This window comes from Oryx dammah, unplaced genomic scaffold, assembly GCF_014754425.2.
Source record: "Oryx dammah isolate SB20612 unplaced genomic scaffold, SCBI_Odam_1.1 HiC_scaffold_26, whole genome shotgun sequence".
Classification (NCBI taxonomy): Eukaryota; Metazoa; Chordata; class Mammalia; order Artiodactyla; family Bovidae; genus Oryx; species Oryx dammah.
Genome location: NW_024070210.1, coordinates 25,098,412 through 25,114,281, shown reverse-complemented (window position 1 = coordinate 25,114,281; position 15,870 = coordinate 25,098,412). Strand labels below are relative to the sequence as shown.

At 39.6% G+C, this 15,870-nt stretch overlaps 1 protein-coding gene across 2 annotated transcripts in view; it reads left to right on the top strand.

Annotated features, from left to right (window-relative positions):
* Positions 1-13,716, top strand: part of FUT8 (fucosyltransferase 8) — a 316,809-nt gene extending 303,093 nt beyond the window's left edge. For both annotated transcript variants that reach the window (XM_040226276.1, XM_040226277.1), the window contains exons 11-12: positions 2,619-2,769; positions 12,621-13,716. In XM_040226276.1, the coding sequence (XP_040082210.1) occupies positions 2,619-2,769; positions 12,621-12,938 (469 nt within the window). In that variant the 3' untranslated portion in view covers positions 12,939-13,716. The remainder of the gene's footprint in view (positions 1-2,618; positions 2,770-12,620) is intronic.
* Positions 13,717-15,870: the final 2,154 nt, after the last annotated feature.

The window sequence follows — 15,870 nt, the reverse complement described above, 5'->3', positions numbered from 1 at the left end:
CTCAGGACTACTACAATATTAGTTGGTAGACATCTACATGGAATTTACTAACATAAATTTATTAGAATGGTTTCTTTATCACCATTATTTGTTAAGATGGTGCTAATAGGGATTAGGGCTTCACCAGTGATACAGCGGTAAAGAATCCACGTGCAATTCCCAAGACACGGAATTGATCCCTGGGTTGGGAAGATCCCTTGGAGGAGGAAATGGCTATCCACTCCAGTATTCTTGCCTGGGAAATCCATGGACAGAGGAACCTGGCGGACTACAGTCCCTGGGGTTGCAAAGAGTCGGACGTGACCAGCAACTGAGCATGCATGCATGCCAGGCCTACATATGGAAGTTAAAGGAGACAAGTCTGAAGTATCACAAATTCTAAACTAAAAATTTAAATGAGATTTAATCATGATATTTATATTCTAAAGGAAAAGCTCAGTGACCAAATTTGAAAGCAGGTTGGCGCCTCCTAGAGAGGCAGAAGGCAACTGGGACTCCTCCTGATGATACAGACCCTGGCCACAGGCAGTGGGGAGCTCATTCTACCACAGAGCCCCTGGTGCTAGCAAGCTCCATTTTCGAGTCCTCCTTCTAGCCTATTAGCACTGGGGGCTTATGTGCCCAGTAGGTGATTGCCTCCAGTACTGGGATCCCCAGGCCCCAAAGCCAGCTGTGCTGGGACCTAGCACTTCTCACCAACAAGACCAGACCAGCCTTAGGACCTGCACACCTGCAGTTGGGAGCACCAGAACCCAGCCCCATCCAGCGGTGGGCTGGCACCAGCCCTAAGATTCCCCAGACCATGTAGCCAGCTGTGTCCGGACCCAGACCCACCCACCAGCCGCTAGCAGCCCCCACATAAGGCAGGACATGACAGCCAGCCAAGCTGAGAGCTAGCCCTACCTCCCAGCCTGCCCACAGTAGCTGGCCCCACCACAACAGAAGTGGCCACTCAGCCCACATACAACCTCTGTTGACCAGAGGGGAGTATGTAGCTGGACCCCATAGGACATCTCCTACATAAGCTACTTCTCTAAGAACAGAAAACATAACTGGCCTAATATATAGAAATAAACACAGAGAATTAAGCAAAAATGAGGTGACAAATAATGTGTTTCAAACAAAAGAACAAACCCCAAAAGAACTAAGCAAAGCGTAGATGAGCAATCTATCCACACCAACACCACAGAAATCAAAGGATCAAAAGAGATTACTGCAAACAGCTATATGTGAATAAATGGACAACCTAGAAGAAATGGACAAATTCCTAGAAATTTATGGTTTTCCAAGACTACATTAGGAAGAAATAGAAAATATGAACAAATCAATTACCAGTAATGGAACTGAGTCAAGATTAATCAAAAAGCTTCCAACAAACAAAAGTCCAGGACCAGATGGCCCCTTGGGTGAATTTTATGAAATATTTAAAGAAGAATTAATGCCTGTACTTCCAAAAAATTGAAGAAAGAAGACTTCTGAATTCATTCTACAAGGCAAAGGTCACCCTGATTCAAAAGCCAGACGAAGATGCCACAAAAATTGAAACTTACAAATATTGATAAGATACAAAAATCATTATCAGAATGTTAGCAAGCTGAATCCAACAATACATTAAAAGGATCATACACCATGATCACGTGGATACAAGGATAGTCAATATTTGCAAATCCGTCAGTGCAACAGACCACATTAACAAAACAAAGGATAAAAATCATATGATCACCTCAATAGGTGCAGAAAAAGCATCTGACAAAATTCTACATTTATTTATAATAAAACTCTAAGTGGATGTAGAAAAAATGTACCTCAGCATGACAAAGGCTGTAGTATATGACAGTCCCACAGCTAGCATAGTACTCAGCAGTGAAAATCTGAAAGTTTTTCCTCTAAGATCAGGAAGAAGACAAAGATGGCCATTCTCACCACTTAAATTCAACGTAGTGTTGAATGTCCTAGCCACAGCAATTGAAAGTTGTTAAGACATTATATCCCTAGAGTTTTCATCACAAGGAAAAGTTTTTCTTTTTCCTTTTTAAAAGATGTTGTCTCTTTAGGAGATGAGGGATAGTGACTGAACTCATTGTGGTAACCATTTCGTGATGTGTGTAAGTCAGTTCATTGTGCCTTACACTTACACGATACTATATGTCAATTATATATCAATAAAACTGGAAGAAAAAGACAATGTATAAATTACACTTTTAAAAAGATGAAAAGGATAGTTTAAGGAAAAGTGGGAGAGGAATGCATAAAATGAAAATGTGTCAATGTGAAAAAAAATGAAAGCAGGTTGAAAAAGCTCTTCAAGGTCACTCATTACAAAGAAAGAGCTTTCTATTTGCAATTATTTCATGAACTGAAAGGGACATTCTGATGCATATGTGTACTTTATATGACATGCCAATAACTTTTAACATACAGGACACCCCAGAATGGTTTCTTCCCCATCAGTGGATTCAAAGATGCTTTGTCAGCTACTCTATTGAGTGCCAGAATTAAAACTCTCCTTACTGTTGGAAAGAGAGGCACACCTATGTAAAGGAGGTCCACCTCCTATTGATAGAATACTACTTCCTGATAGAATGCTATGATTTCAGTGATTTTGTTTCTTTTTCCAGGTACCCCAATTATGAATTTATTAGCGATAACTCTATCTCTTGGTCAGCTGGACTACACAATCGATACACAGAAAATTCACTTCGAGGTGTGATCCTGGATATACACTTTCTCTCCCAGGCAGACTTCCTGGTGTGTACGTTTTCATCCCAGGTAAGCATTTTTAAATGGTCAATACTCTGTGGTTATATTAGGTCAGGAAGTTCTTAGATTTTTTTAAAAAATGTTAGTTATCATGCTTCAAGTGCAATGTTTTAATATTGGGAAATGATCTCTTTTATGAAAAGATGAAAAGATTCCAGAAAGCGTAGCTTTTTGATTACATTGAACATTTAGTTGTTTCCAAGCAGTTGTTGAATACATCTCTAATGAAGCCAGCTACTGGGGTTGTTGTAAAGTATTTGGCTTATTCACAGCATTTAACAGAAACAGCAAGTAAGTTTACTTAATACTTTCTGATTTTGCATACAATCAATATGTAACCGGAATCCATCCATTTCTACACGTCAGTGCACTGATACTGAGAGACTTAAGTGCTCAGCATTTTGCCTTACTTCATTGCTTTGTAGAAAATAAGAAAGAGGAAATGTAATTCCTCTCAAGTCCCTTTACATTTCTGCTACTGCTAAGTTGCTAAGTCACGTCAGTCGTGTCCGACTCTGTGCGACCCCCTAGATGGCAGCCCACCAGGCTCCCCCGTCCCTGGGATTCTCCAGGCAAGAACACTGGAGCGGGTTGCCATTTCCTTCTCCAGTGCATGAAAGTGAAAAGTGAAAATGAAGTCACTCAGTCGCATCCGACTCTTTGCGACCCCATGGACTGCAGCCCACCAGGCTCCTCCATCCATGGGGGTTTCCAGGCAAGAGTGCTGAGGTGGGTCACCCGTGCCTTCTCCTTTACATTTCTACCTAGCAAGAAATAGTACAATATATTTAAGCAATACCATATTATAATCATTCTTTAACTATTACAGAAAAATTATATGTTATTGGTTTGGTGTATGTTTTTATGAGTGTCCAATCAGCCTTATTTGCCCAGTGGAATATCAACATAGAAATGTTTGTTGTGGATTTTATTCAGCTCTCTTATTTATGTGCATATTATTGGTAAGTTTATTCAACAAGCTATTAAATGGTTGTTTGTGCTCAGATCTGTGCTGGGGTAGAGGGAATTTCATGGGATTGAAGATACAGATCTTAGCCTGGTCCAGAATCTAGTGAGCAAAATATTCACATGAAATAACTAGAGAATAATTACCAAGAAATATAAACCATGTAAGATAAATATATGCCTAAAAGCTTGAAGAAGCAGAGAAAAGAAAATGTGAAAAGGAAAGTCACATCATTTACATGGGAATATACTGCAGAGAGTATAAAGAAAATAGCAAGTTTATTGTATGACAATGCACTTTATCACAATGGTGTGGTGTTATGATTGTTGGAAAGATACTTACCCCAACAAAGGCTGTATACATTCCTTCAATGTGGAATAAAACTACAATTAAGACCCAAAGACAGCTACCCAGAACAGGAGTCACAAAGCAGCAGTCCTCATCAGAAGGGAAACGTGAAGGCATCCATAGCTGATATTACTCCCTTAGTGGGGTTAGGATCCTATCGTTTAGAAGGTCCCTTTTCTATTCTTATGGGAGGTGGGGGGAGGAGTTGTAACTACCTGCTGCTGCTGCTGCTGCTGCTGCTGCTGCTAAGTCGCTTCAGTCATGTCCGACTCTGTGCGACCCCATAGACGGGGGCCCACTGTCTCTGGGATTCTCCAGGCAAGAACACTGGAGTGGGTTGCCATTTCCCTCTCCAGTGCATGAAAGTGAAAAGTGAAAGTGAAGTCACTCAGTCGTGCCCAACTCTTAGCGACCCCATGGACTGCAGCTCACCAGGCTCCTCCATCCATGGGATTTTCCAGGCAAGAGTACTGGAGTGGGGTGCCTTTGCCTTCTCCATGTAACTACCTAGTCCCTCTCAACTGCTTTTGATAATCTGACTGTGTGCCTGTGTGATCAACAGGTGCAAATAACACATTTTCGAATGGTTGTTGTTAGAGCGATTGAATCAAGAATTTCCAAATGCACCACCTCCTCCTTCAGTTCACTTCAGTTCAGTTCAGTCGCTCAGTCCAACTCTTTGCGACCCCATGAATCGCAGCACGCCAGGCCTCCCGGTCCATCACCAACTCTCGGAGTTCACTCAGACTCACGTCCATCGAGTCCGTGATGCCATCCAGCCATCTCATCCTCTGTCGTCCCCTTCTCCTCCTGCCCCCAATCCCTCCCAGCATCAGAGTCTTTTCCAGTGAGTCAGCTCTTCGCATGAGGTGGCCAAAGTACTGGAGTTTCAGCTTCAGCATCATTCCTTCCAAAGAACACCCAGGGCTGATCTCCTTTAGAATGGACTGGTTGGATCTCCTTGCAGTCCAAGGGACTCTCAAGAGTCTTCTCCAACACCACAGTTCAAAAGCATCAATTCTTCAGCACTTGGCTTTCTTCACAGTCCAACTCTCACATCCATACATGACCACTGGAAAAACCATAGCCTTGACTAGACGGACCTTTGTTGGCAAAGTGATATGTCTCTGCTTTTCAGTATGCTCTTTAGGTTGGTTGTAACTTTAGGCATAAATTTCAGGCCTGAAGTCTGCTCCTTCAGTCCAGGGTTTCTCAGCCTGGCACCATCGACCTTGGGGGCTGGCTAGGTTGTTGTGGGCCATTGTATTGTGCACTGTAGCATGGTTAGCAACATCTGTGGCCAGTAGACCCTCATCTCAAGTTCTAACAGTCAACAGTGTTTCCAAACCGTTGCCAAATGTCCCAGGTTGGGGAAGTGAGAGGGCAAAATCATCCTTGTGAGAACCACTGCTCTAATTATAAAGCTCTAAACTTAACAAAGGGCTTTCCGGGTGGCTCAGTGGTAAAAGAACCCACCTGCCGATGCAGGAGACGCCAGTTCAATACCTGGATTGGAAAGACCGCCCCCTCCCCCCACCCGAAGGAAGAAATGGCAACCTTCTTCAGTATTTTTGCCTAGATAACCCCATGGACAGAGGAGTTGATCTTTGCCTAGATAATCCCATGGGGTCGCAAAGAGTCGAACACACTGAGCGACTGAACACATACAAACACACTCAAATATAAGCATGTCTGAACAATGGAAGATCTTACATGTAGGTAGACAGTGAGACTTACAAGTGCTCTGTGTTTTCCATCCTTTCTTCCAGCTCTCCTTAATTAGGCTGTTAAGCTCATTCTGGGAAAAAAAAAATTTTTTTTTCCCTTTTCAGTGATATGCTATAGAATTTTTGATCCTTGTAGCCTCACAACTCTTTTGACCCAAAAGTCAGGAGCTCTGTCACTTCATGATAATGGAAACCTGTCCAGATTTGAAGAACATATTGTTCATACGTCTTTGTTCTATTTTATGCATAATATTAACCTCAGTGTGTTCTTCAGACCTCAGATCCAGAAAGACAGTTTATATGAAGAAAGTGCTGAGAGGTCTGATTGTGTCCAAAGGAATAAGATTCGTGATTATATATTATATTGTTCGTTAAAACGCTTGGCAAGTCAAAGTTCATCCAAAAGAACTCTCCTAATTTGAACCAATATTTTGTGTCCCAAAATAGATTTGAATATCTCAGACATTTTATGTTAGGGTTCAGAATAAAAGTTTAATAGTAAAAATACCTTATATTTATATGAGTAGCAGTTTGCTAAATGTGATCACCTCCTTTCTTGATGACTAATGGCTCTAGCATTTGATATGGTAGAATAATTCCACACTTGGTGATAAATCTTTGAGCTTACTTGTACTTCAGTATTTTTTGAAAATATTTTTAGTATAAAGGCATTTGATACAGTTTAATATTGTTATGGTGTGAGTGAAGTTGGTTGCTGGCTCACAGTTTCCTTGCCATAAATCAAAATTGGGATTTTTTTTTTTTTGAAAAATGCCCCCAAAGTGTCTCAACAACAGCAGCAATGGAGTTGGAAAAAAACTCACTGATGGCATAAGTGTCGAGCCTTTAACTTCACAAGACAGGGAATAAGAATGAGGCATTCTAGGTTCTGGGGTCACACTACCTGGGTTTTAAATCCAACTTTGACCACTTAGTGACTGCAGCATTTGAACAAATTACTTAGACTATCACCAACTTTTTTTCCCCTCCCTGTAAAAATAGTAATAATAATACCTACTGCATAAAGTTTTTGTGAGGATTAAAGAGTTATTAGAGGTAAAAAGCACTGAGAATACTACTGAGCAATATATTAACTGCAATGTTAGCTGCTGTTATTTATATGGGACTTCCCTGGTGGCTCAGACGGTAAAGCATCTGTCTAGCAGTGCGGGAGATCTGGGTTTGATCCCTGGGTCGGGAAGATTCCCTGGAGAAGGAAATGGCAACCCACTCCAGTACTCTTGCCTAGAAAATCCCATGGATGGAGGAGCCTGTCCTCCAGGCTACTGTCCAGGGGGTCGCAAAGAGTCGGACACGACTGAGCGATTTCACTCACTTCACTCACTCCCTCACATTATTTATGTAGGAATAGGACTATCTTTGCCTGTTAGACTCTACAGTATTTATTTGAGCAGCTCTTTTTCACATGGCCCCATTTCAGACTATATGTTCTCCTGTTTTGGAAGGAACATGAAACATGCTATTCAAGGACACCGCTTCCTCTACTTATGGTCACAGGTGATGTGTAGGGTCCACATGGTCACTGTGTGCACTGATGCGTGTAACAGTTCTTCATAAAGAAGAACAAACAGTAACATTCAGCATATTAATTGCTATGCCAAGGCACCATCTTAAATTTCTTTAGCTTATTGAAGGACAGCATCACCATATAATGAATTTTAAAAAACAAAAACTCTTCATTCCCAAAGGGTGAGTGATAAGTAACAGTATTTGCTGTCGTAAATGTAGGTGAACTTATGTATAGTTTTAACTTTAGGGAAATTAATCTGCAGGCTTTCTTATATATGCCACAGGCATGCTAGAAAGTGGGAAGGGGGACAAGAAAATAAAACAATGAGAACCAAATCTCAGCCCAGAATAAAACATGGACAACCAACTTTCAAATTTTCCTTGATGATAATCTCATTTCAAGAAATGGTGAGAAGGAATAAAAGTTTAGACTCTTCTTCATAATGCTTTGGCAAGCCTACAGTTTCAATCATGTAAACTTTCTGTCTCCTGTATACTACTACCCTTTGAGAGTGTTTATCCTATATAACAAGTGAGAGTTTTATCTGTTGACTGTGTGCTATTGTAGAAAATCCTGGAAGAATAAAATGCATTGTTGGAGGGAAATTGCAAGGCCTGGTTGATGTTTGAGAAACTATAGGCAGAAATATCATAACTCCTTAATCAGGATTCTTTATAAGGTTTTGGATCCATTCTTCTCAGCCTGAGGGCTTCTAAACATCCTTGGTTTTATATCCACAAATAAGGTCTGGGAATTCTCTCTCCTTAAGTGAAAAGTTTTTAAAAGCCAAGAATATGACTCTGCTCTCTAATTTTGTTTCTGTTGTTACTCTTAGTTTTCTGAATTCCTTCATCAAAGCTTTTTCTCAAAGTCAGGTTTGTCCTAAAAGCTTCATAAATTGAAGAAAACAAGCTTTAGGATTTAGTCTGAAATTTAGAGGCAGTATTTTTCAAGAACATCAACTAAGTTTTGAAAGCTGTGCAGTGAGTCACATTCCAGACTATTCTACCAAATACTCTAACCTCGTTCTGTGTTACTGGAAGTTGTGTATGCCCTAAGCACCTACTATGTCGTTTATTTTCATATTTAACGAAAACATCTTAAATCTGAAGCAAAGAAATTACATTTGGAGAAATAACAGCAGTTGACAGCTCGCTCTGGGCAAAATATCAGAAGGGTTTTGTTTTTTTTAATACTGCCTATCAAGTTTTACAATCAGGTTTTATCACTTGAAATCTCATTTACAAAAATGGTTGTAGATGTCCATTTTAAAGACTATAGGTAATTGATGTTTTTTAAGGAGCAGTCAATATTTGTTCAGTAGTTTCTCAGTCATTAAAATCACCATAGGACACATTGTTTCCCCCTCCCCCCCCCCCCGCGACACTTCCTGTGTGGCACTTAATGTGACATTCTTGTGGCATTTTCTGTTGTTTCACTCCAAATCACACACAACACAACTGGCTTCGTCACACTTTGCATCAGATTTTGGAAAGCCCAGAAAGAGAAGCCAGACACTGATTGATTTTATTTCCAGACAGACAGCTCTAGATCGGGATCTCCATGGAGGTGTGGTTATGAAATAGCAGCAGATACTGTCCTCTCACTGAAGAACAAAATAGAGCAGTTTACAGTAAAAATGCACAGATACCCCAGCCTCACACAGAGAACACGAGCCCACTTCCAACTTTTCACACTTGAGAGATCTTTCTGGCCCTGTCTATTTTGACAAAAAACCAATATCCCATCTGCTGTCAGAAAGCTTTGGAGCTTCATGCAAAGCTCAGCTGGTTGTTAGGGACAAAATTCAGACTTTCCTTGGACTTTCCTTCCTTTTAAAATTTTTTTCTTAATACAGTCATATCTATATTTCATCCTTTGGCAGGATTTTTGCTCTTACTCATAACTGTGTGCTTAGTAGTGTTCTAAAAACAGTACAGTGACACGCCAACGGTGAGTGAAATAAGGCATGCTACATGTGGCCATCCACTGCTTTGCAAACCGTAGAGACTACTCCTCGCAATCATGCTACCTGTCAAGTATCAAAGATGAGTATTGACATCAGCTGGAAGGTGTCATTTACCTGCTGTGTGATTTGGATTTGTAAAGCCCAGAGAGGACGCCTAGAGTGATTAAATGCAAACATTGACACTACAGTCAGCTTTCTAACTCTTTACAGTAAATTGCCCCCTGGTTAACATAGAGAAAAAATTTAATTACTCAGAATGTTCTGTATGGATCTTAAGGATTAATATCACCAGTGGACTTGCATCCCAGCTGCTGGACTGATATTGTACATGGAGCACTATTCATTCAGAAGGTATTTATCGAATGGCTACTTTGAGGCAGGCACTATTCTAGGTTCTTATCCTGACACTCTAAAGCAGTTGAGTGTGTGGTTTAGAGACAGAGTCCTAATTACATTTCTCCCATTTCAATCAGTTCAATTCAGTCTCTCAGTCATGTCCAACTCTTTGCAACCCCATGGACTGCAGCATGCCAGGCCTCCCTGTCCGTCACCAACTCCCGGAGCTTCCTCAAACTCATGTCCATTGATTCGGTGATACCATCCAACCATCTCATTCTCTGTTGTCCTCTTCTCCTCCCGCCTTCAATCTTCCCCAGCATCAGGGTCTTTTCCAATGAGTCAGTTCTTCACATCAGGTGGCCAAAGTATTCTGCCATTTACTAACCCCTTTATTCATTTTGTTTAATTTTTGGAGATTTTTGGAAATATTAGTATAGTTTCTTCAGCCATAAAATATAAATAATAATAGTAACCAAGTCATACGGTTGTTGTGAGAGTTAAATGAGTTGAGAAAGTGTGTGCAAGCCCAGCTATTAGACAGAGGTCAGTAGGCTCACCTGCTCTCATTATTGCCATTATTATAAGAAGGAGCCTTTTATTGGCCCACCACTCATAATTTCTTTGGCATAAGAAAGTATGTATGTTATCCATCAGGTTAATACATCAACTCTTGATTGTTGTTGTTGTTGTCCGGACACTGAGTCAGGACCGACTGTGCAACTCTGTGGACTGCAGTATGCCAGGCTCCTCTGTCCTCCACTATCTCCTGGAGTTTGCTCAAATTCATGTTCATTAAGTTAATGATGCTGTCTGACCATCTCATTCCTCTGCCACCCCCTTCTCCTTTTGCCTTCGATCTTTCCCAGCCTCAGGGTCTTTTCCAGTGAGCTGGCTCTCTGCATCAGGTGGCCAAAGTATCAGAGCAACTATTGCTACCAAACACAAACTGATCATTAGGAATACCCTCAAAAGAAAGCACGTTCCTAAGAGTGTGGGACTGAAGGCAGTGTTGTTTTTATGAGAAGGAGAAGTTAATTAGTGAAAGGGGAAGACACATTAGGGTCCATTGCCATGATGGACATTGTGGTCATCCCAAGGCAGTACAAGGTCTAGCATCCCTGACTAGGGATAATTGAAAACGGGGTGGAGGGGCCCTGAAAATATAAGTCAGGTTTTCCCAAGGCCTGCCTTGGCCTTACACTATCTAAAATGTGAGCATGGAGGATAGGATCTACAAGAAAAAATAAGCTTAGCAGTTAACAAGTATACACATTCTGCCTAGATTCAAAACCTGAATATGCCACTAATTCTGGCCATTTTCCTTAACTGATCTTTGACATCCATAAAACAAACATGATAGAATATTATGGGACTCCTGACAATTAAATTAGACCTTGGAAGCAATGTCCGACAGAAAAAACTAAGTAAAACTCAGTAAATATTAATCTCTGTCATTGTTATTGTACTTTGCTATTATTGGAGCTGCTTTAATTATTTAGATTCTTTCCAAAGTCTTCACTTGATTTTGCAAACCCTGTATGGGCCTCTGACTAAATATGAAGTTCAAGTTCAAAATCTTTTTTAGCCTCATTTTGTTATAGTTTCAGTATTCTACCAGTGATGTCAATCAAACTGTGACATTCCTAATATAAAATTAGTTTGTTGACAAAGTAGCAGATTTGAAAGCAAACTTATTCTCTTGGTTCCATGTCTAGTTGAAATCCTAGCACTAGAATTAGTCCCTATCTGCAAAGTTAAAAATACTATCTAAACTTAATTTGCAAATTACATACGGCATTTAAGAAGTGCCCCTCCAGTTCCTGAAATTCAGATTTTTTTTAAAGAGTTAAGTTGATTATTAACCTAATCAGATTCTATTTACTCATAACACTTAAGAATTCAGTTTTGATATTGTGAATGCCAAAGTTTTTAAGAACTACTGGGTACCTTAAATTGCTCCACTGAGATTAAGAGTTATTGTTAGCATCATTTTAAATATGTGCAAAAGTATTGATATAGGGACAATAAAACTTCATTAACTGAGATAACTACAACTAGAGATAGAAAAATTTGACCTCAGTTGAGTCCTGTGTTCATAGTATATAATGGAAGAATTTTCTAAGCAAAATGATAGTATTCTCTTTTGTTTTCACTTATTCTTAAAAAAGTTTCTGAAACCCATTGACTATATAATGAATATATTTGTTAGTTGTTTAAAATGTTATACCTCCATTAAGATAGTTTACCTTTATTAGCAAGTCTGAAGCTCAAGGACTGAGGAATTTCAGCTGCCATCCAGTGAGAATAGTAGGTGTTCTTTGGACAGAGGGATCTTTTAAGTGGCCTTAAATGCATCAGGTAGATGCAACTTCCCCAAGGGCTAGTTCATCTTGTTTCAATCTAGACTGCTGCTGTCTACACATCACACACAAAACTCTTCAGAACAGAAGTGGCAGATAAGTTTTAGCTCATTTGGCAATAGTTGATTGTCAGTAATTACATGAGTTTCTGTTGAGAAGAGTTCTGAGACCAGATCTAAATTAGCAGAAAAGAGTATGTGATTTATTACCACTGAATGAAAGAAAGGGAGCAGCAGCATTTGTGTAAAGTATTTCTAATCCTGAACCTTAAAGTTCACCAAGGGCACAGACTATGTTATTTTTGCCCAGCACTCTGGCTCTTAATAAGTGTTTATTCTCAAAATACTTTGCACAATATATACATATACTTTCTTTTCCTCTGCGAGATCCTAATTGTAATTATCTTTTATGTTTAAAAAAAAGATACAGGCAAAGAAATGAAGAATGATTTTGTACCATCATCTGAGAGCAAAGGGACTGAAAACCTGGGACTAGAATCTACTACTCATTCTCTCAGCCCCGGTCCTAGTTTAGTCCTCGTCTCTTTGGCAAGGGCTCTCAGATTGCTACAAAGGCAATCTTACATGTACTAACAGATTTTTTTTCATGCTTTCCCAAGGTCTGTCGAGTTGCTTATGAGATCATGCAGACACTGCATCCCGATGCCTCTGCAAACTTCCATTCTTTGGATGACATCTACTATTTTGGAGGCCAAAATGCCCACAACCAGATTGCCATTTATCCTCACGAACCTCGAACTGCAGATGAAATTCCCATGGAACCTGGAGATATCATTGGTGTGGCTGGAAATCATTGGGATGGCTATTCTAAAGGTGTCAACAGAAAACTGGGAAGGACGGGCCTGTATCCCTCCTACAAAGTTCGAGAGAAGATAGAAACAGTCAAGTACCCCACATACCCTGAGGCTGAGAAATAAAGCTTAGATGGGCCAGAAAGACCACCAAACTCAGTTCAAACCATTTGAGCCAAACAGTAGATGAAGAAGGCCCCAACCTAACAGCCCGTGGTTAAAATGAGTCAACATCTTCAGCATCAGGAGCAGCTGGGATCTGACAGATGCTTCATTGGTGGAATTGCTCTTTAACAAGGGCTACAGTGCCCTTAAACCCATGCACAGTCCAATAATGTACTCATGTATAACATGCAAACAATCTGTTTTCTACGTTACCCCTTCTTTCAAGACTATGTCCCCATGAAACAAACACTGCCACATTGTGTAATTTAAGTGACACAGACATTTTGTGCGAGACTTCAAACATGGTGCCTATGCCTGAGAGACCTATGTGACCAAATGAGATGACTTGAATAGTTCCCTCTTGTGGGGGGCTTGATCCTTAGCCAGTGGTGGTATTGTAACCACTGAATTCACTCCAGTCAACAGATTCAGAATGAGAATGGATGTTTTTGTCTGGAATTTTTTTTTTTTTTTAAGTAATTGCACCAGGTCATCCATCTCATCATTAATAAGTGAAGGATACAACAGAAAATAAAATATTCACACTCCATTAGGAACTTTTGTAAAACAATGCCATGAACAGATTCTTTAGTACTCAATGTTTCTGGACATTCTCTTTGATAACAAAAAATAAATTTTAAAAAGAGGAATTTTGTGGAGTTTCTAGAATTTTATATCAGATGATGATGTAGCCAGCATTATAATGGAAAATGATGATAAAAAGAGGAGTTTTACAGTTTTTCTGCTTTACTTTTGTATTTTTCTGTTTTGGATTGAATGGCTTAGCTCAGAGAGTCATTGGTCCATTTGAACACTGAACACTGAGTTTAGTTGGTGCACATTATAGAGTTGCTCAGAACACTCTTTGGGAGTTTTTATTTTATTATTAATATTTTGGACATTGTTTATTTGTTTTAATTAATCAAATAATCATACTCCTTGCTGTCAGAAGAACTATTCCCTCCATTTCCGAACTAATAATTTCAGGCTTGTTCTTTCTTATTGGAGCTATTGTCACTTTTTGTGAGTTGAGTCCTGTTATTTCAGCCAAGAAATTATTTTGTGCCCTTTGCTATCATGTCCTGCTTTTGAGAGTACCAGGAATCTGTGGTGTTGGGAAGCTGGCTCTGTTTCTGAAATGTGTGTCCAACAGTATTAGAGTTTGGTGAACAAAGTAGAGGGGAACCAGTATGAGACCAAAAATGAACTTGGGATTATCCCATTCAGGTATTTCTTTTTAGTAATTCTACATCAGAATCACTTCAAAAGACGAGACTTTGATGCCCCCTGTGCTTTCTCTCTGAATGTCACTTTTCTCCTTATAAGATCACTTCCTCTTTTCAGCAGCCTGCCTCTTTTTAGATGCCTGGTAGGAGTATTTCATAGCATTGTTTTACCTTCTGAAGGAAAATTTTGATCCATGTAGGAACCAGCAGCAGGCCTGGTATTAAATTTAGGAATCCTAAACAAAAAAATCCTGTCCTTCATATCATCTCTAAATGAAAATGCCTGTGTATAAATATCCCCACCAAACTTCCCTAAATTCTTCCTAGTTCTCTAGTCAAGTCTCCCAGATATAACTGTCTAGTATCAGTAAGCAATTTTCAGTTTAATTTTGGTACAAGTAAGTCATTTGAGACAAAAATTTCCATCTGAGCAGAGGTACTTTGAAATGCGAGTTGTTTTCTAATTCTCATCTCACTTGTCATCAGAGCATCAGTAACCATGGGTGTTTATTTCCTCTGCTGAGATCTCTTGTTTTTATTCATTATGAGCTCATTTTCTTCTGCTTCTTTGAACATAGTTATAATAACTGCTTTAAAACCCTTTTCTGCTAAGTCTAATACCTAATTAATCTCAAAGTTGGTCTCTATTTGTCTTTTCTCTAGAGAAAGAATCACATTTTTCTGGTTATTCAAATATTAAGTAAATTTAGATTATATCCTGAATATTAAGTGTTTATGTTGTAGATTCTGTTATATTCCTCTTCAAAACACTGATGTTTTTGTTTGTGCAGACATTTAACTTCATTGGACTCAAACTGTAAACTGTCTTGGGCAACAGCACAAACTCTAAATTATTTTATCTTTACCTGGAGTCTGCCCCATACGTACATGGTTTAGGAGTCAACTAGAGATGAGGGAAGATTTTACACATAGAATTTGAAGCCCTTTCTTTGGCTTTCTGTATTCTGAGATTTCCATCCTCACTTTCCAGCAGCTGTCATTGCTCTGATTCTATGACATCCTCTGCTTCTTCAGCTAGAAAGATGGCAGTTTTCTATCCACCTAAAAGCCATAAAAATGGAAACTCATCTTGTACCTTTCCCTTCTTCCAAGTTTCAGTCTCTTTCCAGAGTTTGTCTGCTACTTCAGTGACTTTGAGTAGCTTTTTCGTATTTTGTCAAATGTTGATCATTGCTATCCATTGGAAGATCTGTTCAGTAGGTGCTAAAACTCTGTCATACAGGAAGTGAAACTCTGAAGCAGAGATTTAAAATGAAAAAGTATGGTTGGGGAGGGAAGAGCCTCTGTTTAGATTCTGACCTTAATAGCCAAGCAGCCAGTAGCTTTAAGCAGGAAGCAAAACAAAACTACCAAATTGTTCAACCTGCGGGTGTGAACGGCTAATGAATACCGCTGACCACTGCCTTCTGAAAAACTTTTCTGAGCCACGTTTTTGCAAATCATCAAGTACATGCCAATACAGGCTGCCCTGTTGGGAGGACTGATATTTCTTCACCACTGTTGTAATTTCTCCATGAAAATCTGGTACTTTAAAAGTCTGCATGGTTTTGGATCAAGTGGCCAAGACAAAATTAAGATGATTTGGGTCTTTTCCTTGTTACTAGACCCATTTCTGAAAGAGCCTTACCTAGAACAAAGTTATTAGC